The sequence below is a fragment of the Limanda limanda genome, chromosome 15 (genome assembly GCF_963576545.1).
Source record: "Limanda limanda chromosome 15, fLimLim1.1, whole genome shotgun sequence".
NCBI classification, from domain to species: Eukaryota; Metazoa; Chordata; class Actinopteri; order Pleuronectiformes; family Pleuronectidae; genus Limanda; species Limanda limanda.
Window position 1 is genome coordinate 12,781,655 of NC_083650.1, and position 5,491 is coordinate 12,787,145.

Genomic DNA, 5,491 nt, shown 5'->3' on the forward strand with positions numbered 1-5,491 from the left:
CTACATGTTGTTATTCCTTCAATTTGATTAGTCAGCTAAAGACTTTCATCTCAGTTGAGTTTAATTTACCTAACTTTTAAATGTCAATACGTTTGGTGTGATCTTTCTCACTATCCACAAAATAATGATCAATAAAATAATATATTGATAAGATGGATGGTCCATAACCTGATCCCTCCATTGCTTGTTTGTGTGTCCAGAAGTGCATGATGTTTCTGTAATGTTTATCAGCATGTGCCACATATGACTTGTCTGCCCTGCACGTACTGAATGTACTGATGCTGCCATATGTGTATATTAATGTTTATGTGGTTACTTATACATTTGTTATCTATTTGTGCTCATCACATCCCAAATACAGTGAAACTACAAATCCAACGATATAATTACAGTGATCATTAATTTGTTATTAGCCATTTGAAGATCAGCAAACTGTTGTTTAACTATAATTCCCCCGAAAGTATTAGCTATTTAAAAATAATATTTTAATGCTAATACCAGTAAGACTTTGTTATTTTTATTGAAGAGCTGATACTGGTGTACAGTTTCAAGTACTAACCGGTTGGTATAATGGATGAATTGGAACTTCTTTTGGCCTTCACTGTGAAACCTTTTTCACTGAGATGAAAACACATTTCAAACATGTCATCCTGACAGAACTCTGCAAAAGGCAGAGAGGGAAACAGAGAGAGAAATTGCTTTTGGGAATCCAGCTTCTGTTCTTGTTTTCAAAGCAGTTATTCCAACAAGAAAAGACAATAATTATGGCTCCTGGTGCAGAACCTGTTTGCATTATGAATAGTCAGGCTGGATTTCATTTGAGTGTTTGATTTGAAGCTGCTCTCAATAAGATTCCACCCAGGATGAGCTTTAAGAAAACATGTGGCTCCCTTCTCTACATTCCACCTTACCAATGACCAGTTTACATTGAAGATAATGGGATGCTTCCATGAGGCTTATTTACCACTGATCATCACCACTGTTAATTTCCCTCAAAGCCATTACTTTGAAATCAAATTTCCAGCAACAGGTGGTGTCCTCTGACTACCTCCGGGAGAGTAGAAACCCTCACATTAACCCACCCCCCAGGACCAGCAGCCTAACCCGGGTCAACCCGGGCTGCAGCCGCTTGGCAAGCAAAGAGAGTCTGCAGGGGGAACCTCAAACACTCCCGTCCAGCGACAGAGTGTGTGGTCCCTGCTTCGGCACAGAGGAGGATGCAGAGGAAACCAAGCAACCAGAAGAGGTCAGGTTTCAAATTTAGTCAGTTAATGTTGTGGCGGAAAAACATCTTTACTTTATCATCAAGTCCTTTTGCAGGTTTCTGCTTATTCCAGATTTGTCATAGTACAATATGTGCCGAGAGAAGGTTTAACTGAGTGTTTCCTCCCCCAGAAATCTCTCATATTGCAAATGAATTCAAAGTGCTGCATTAGTCTCCCCCCTTTCATCCTGCAGACAGTAAAAGCCTCCACTTGTTTCTAATCACCAGGACGGTGCGGCCCAGCTGTCCGAGACCAACCCGCCACGACGCCTTCGCCACAAGAGAGGTGAAACACGAGAGGGCAGGAAATCTCAGCATCACCAAGCTCTTAATGCTGCATCCGGTCTCCATGGAGACGCCGTCCACAACATCTTCTCCATCCCTGGGCGTCTGAAATCTGCTCCGGTGACAGAAAAGACCCTGCCTCAGGAATCGCTCATCTCCCAAGTGCCATTAAGAGTAACTGCACACTTTATTTTCCCCCCTTAATGTTGAATTATTCCTGCAGGGCTGCATCACTAGGCACTGCAGGAAAGTCTGATGGTGGAAAATTATTACTAATTTAATTTTTGTTTCTGCTGCCCCCAGGCCTGTGCTGCATAGAAATTCTGGCTATTTAAAAATTTGTAATGAAACAATTTCCATCTTAGTTGCAGATTAAAGTGTCCGGCCAGAGGGGGGGTCTCGGGATCAGCATCGCTGGTGGGAAAGGCTCGCTGCCTTACAATGACTGTGATGAGGTAAGAGAGAGGAGAGCAGCCACTGGTAAATATCAGCTTGTTTGGTCTGGGAGAGGTTAATGAGAAGCAGCAGCCTCAAGGTCTGAAGTTCTCAAACTCCAAAAAGCACAATCGACTATGTTTTTATTACCATTTTTATTCAGGCTGATTTATTTAATACCTTTCAGGGCATTTTCATCTCCAGAGTAACACAAGGGGGTCCATCAGAGAAGGCAGGGATCCATGTTGGAGACAGACTGCTGGAGGTGCGTATTTCTCTCCTTAGTTTTCATGATACATGTATTAGTCAGCATGAGAAGAGTTGTTGACTGAATGGACATTTCATACACAGGATATCACTGTAAAACCCTTCTACTTCGTGATGTTGTTCCTTTTGTGACCAATAGAGGGCATCATGAGACCAGCAGAGAGCACTCAGCTAAGACTTTAGTGGTTAAAGTAAATCAAAGGCTGATGAATATGAAAAAGCAGATTCAAAATCTGCCTTAAGATTCAAACGTCACATTTTATTAGGAACTCTTATCGGAGCCTGTCATGGGAACAGATGGACCCAATGCTGTGTGTGTGTGTGTGTGTGTGTGTGTGTGTGTGTGTGTGTGTGTGTGTGTGTGTGTGTGTGTGTGTGTGTGTGTGTGTGTGTGTGTGTGTGTGTGTGTGTGTGTGTGTGTGTGTGTGTGTGTGTGTGTGTGTGTTCGTGTGTGTTCGTGTGTGTGTGTGTTCCAAGTATTACGTTTGTTGTGGGGTCCTAACGCTGTCCACAGTCAGAGTGGGGACTTGTCTCCCTTATGGAGACAAGAATAAAGTCTCAACAACTTGAAGGGGAATACATGTTTTAAGATTAGGTTTCGGTTCAGGTTAGGTAAGGTTTGGGGTGTTAGGGGCTACGGAATGCATTATGTAAATAAGTGTTTGAACAAAGGTGTGTCTCTGTGCGTGTGTGTGTGTGTGTGTTTGTCTGTTTGTGTGTGTGCGGGGTGATTCAATTCCCCACCTCTCACTGGTGCTCCAACTCACCGACCTCTGAAAGTTTAATGTGACCACGGTCGTTCCAGGTCGACGGCCTCAACATGCAGCAGGCGACCCACCACGAGGCGGTCAGCGCCCTCAGGAATGCTGGGAGCTGCATCAATATGAAAGTGCTCAGAGAGAGGCCTCCACCCCGAGGGGTGCGTGACCCGGACGAGCCTCCGGAGCCTCAGGACGTGACGGGACGACAGCTCTGCAGTCAGGAGGCCGGAGGCCTGAGGAGCAAGCAGCGGAAGATGAGGAGCGCGGACGAGTGTTTGTCCAAGAAGATTGAGGCGGCTGTCTGCAACGGCAATGGCATTGTGGGTGTCAACTCAAAACACAGAGCAAACACACACTTACATTTCACCTTTGTTTTACTAAGTGCCTCAGACTCTTTGTGGATTAACCTTAAAAAAAAACTAAAAAAAACTTGAACCAGACTAATTTGTATTTCTTAGGGAGTAAACGATTTCTAATACTGATGTAATCGGGGTATATCGTAAAAAAAAAGTTGGCAACGATTCGTAATATTTCTTAATCAAACCCTGATGACAGAGAAATGTAATCAATGGCTTAATATAGAACCTGAATTAACAAAAAAGACAAATGCAAATAATTTTTCCTTTAAAAATTAATCTTCAATATCTCTAAATATCAGCAAACAAAGATAACTAATAAAACAGAGCTCAACATGTAATCTGAATGTATGATTCTGAATATGCTTCGGTCTCTTTGTCTTTATATTTCAGTCTGAGCTGGAGGCAGAGGCGTTAACAAGAAAACACGGTGCTCAAGCTGGAAAGCACATGATGACAGTAAGCACATATCTAAACACTTATCAGCAGGAGCGTTTCAGGGGACCTCCCCCCAGCCACCCCCCAACAGTTCACACAAAACTTGATGGGAGGATGCAGTACGATTCAGAAGAGAACCAATTACATGTTGGAGCTTATCTTGATCAGGGGGTGCACCAGGATTTTCTATTTTTCACTTTCATTAAAGTTGTGAGATCGGGTGTTTATTGGACATTTCTGTTGAGTTCTTGATGAAAAAACACATTTACGAGACCTGGTATTTATAAGTGTGTGAAATATGGTGCAGCTTCATTTAATTAACCAGGATGGCTGAAGTCATATAAGTCAAAAGACTTATTGTAGCCTTATAGAAATCCAATAAATCCTCCCCACACAAACAGCTTAGTATTTTACGCCATGAATTTTCTCAGATTTTCAACCTCCAACCATCATATCATGTGATGATTGACACATTTTTTCCCTCTCCCCTCCTGTTTTCCTTCTGTGGCAATCATCTGACAGATCCCGCGGATCATCCTCACTCATCCCTCTATATCAGATGAAGATGCAGAGCTCTTGACACAGATACCCGGCAGAGAGCCGCTGCATGACTTTGACCTTCCTGACAGACACGTACACCCCGACTGTTTCGACAGCGCTTTCTTCCCACCCTGACCTCAGCGCCCAGGTGTGGACATGAAGGACACAAACTATTATTACCAGGATCTTTTGTTTTTTAATAGCTGCAGCATTTTCAGAGACGTGGTGATGAAGGGTTCAGCGTGAGGACAAACTGTTGGAATGTTTTTTTTGTTTGTTTTACTGCCTCCGCAACACTTTATGTCTGTAACACTCAACTGCTGCTACTAGTACTTGATGTTATTAAAGAATGGGCAGATTTCTGAATTTATTTTTATGGCTAGAACCAACAGAGTTTTGCCTGGTACAGAGAACAGCAGAGCACGACCAGACTGCTCTCTAATGCAGAAATAAGATACATGACATCATGTTACACACACTCAATTAAACGATGAATGCTGCTGGCTGTCGTGCTGTAAGTTGTGAACGTGATGTCAAATGCCCGTGACAATGTGAAGCCCAGAAACTTTTTTTAATTGTCTCCGCTGACATCAAATGTCTAATGGCTGCACAGAAAGCACAGCGGGGAGTCCAGAGTCCAGAGTCCGAGTGAACTCCGCTCCACATCTGCTGTTTGCACCACTTCACACTAATGAGACTAGACGCTCTGCACAAATGTTTGTGAAAGACAAACATTGGAAGAATTTATTCTCTCGCATCCAAAGCCTAAAGTGTACAAACTGTAGACGTCGATACCTGCCCTGTGTTAGTTCACAGCTTTTTCACAGGAAGAAGAGTTGACTGTTCAGTGTTTTCAATAAAGTGAAAATATATTGTTTACTGAGGCTTTTCAATTTTTCTTTCAGCAGCAGGACAAATCTGTATTGATGTTTTTTCTGGGAGTACTGACAATGCTGCAATAAACTGTCTATCAACTTGTGGACAGGGAGGTGTTGGTTTAAAGTATATTTTGAGGTTGTAATTTGTGTTGGTGCAGGTTTGCAGCATGTTATATGTGATGTGTCCCCCCTATCCCCCCTCTCTGCAAGCATGCTCTATGCCACCTCTTCAATTATACATACATATTTACAAATTTTTTCAGTTTT

General features: G+C 42.8%; 1 protein-coding gene across 1 annotated transcript; it reads left to right on the top strand.

Moving 5' to 3' along the window:
• The first annotated feature begins 3,067 nt into the window (after positions 1 to 3,067).
• Positions 3,068 to 5,225, top strand: LOC133020272 (uncharacterized). Its single transcript, XM_061086768.1, has 3 exons — positions 3,068 to 3,332; positions 3,762 to 3,827; positions 4,329 to 5,225. Exons 1-3 carry the CDS (start codon positions 3,072 to 3,074, stop codon positions 4,479 to 4,481), a joined length of 480 nt encoding a protein of 159 aa, XP_060942751.1. The 5' UTR covers positions 3,068 to 3,071; the 3' UTR covers positions 4,482 to 5,225.
• The last annotated feature ends 266 nt before the right edge of the window (positions 5,226 to 5,491 follow it).

What these genes read in the sequence shown, in the direction of transcription:
- LOC133020272 (XM_061086768.1), top strand. Translation starts at nt 3,072, where the DNA reads ATGCAGCAGGCGACCCACCACGAGGCGGTCAGCGCCCTCAGGAATGCT. An exon ending in TCTGCAACGGCAATGGCATT is followed by an intron (nt 3,333 to 3,761) that starts GTGGGTGTCAAC and finishes TTTATATTTCAG; the next exon opens with TCTGAGCTGGAGGCAGAGGC. An exon ending in CTGGAAAGCACATGATGACA is followed by an intron (nt 3,828 to 4,328) that starts GTAAGCACATAT and finishes ATCATCTGACAG; the next exon opens with ATCCCGCGGATCATCCTCAC.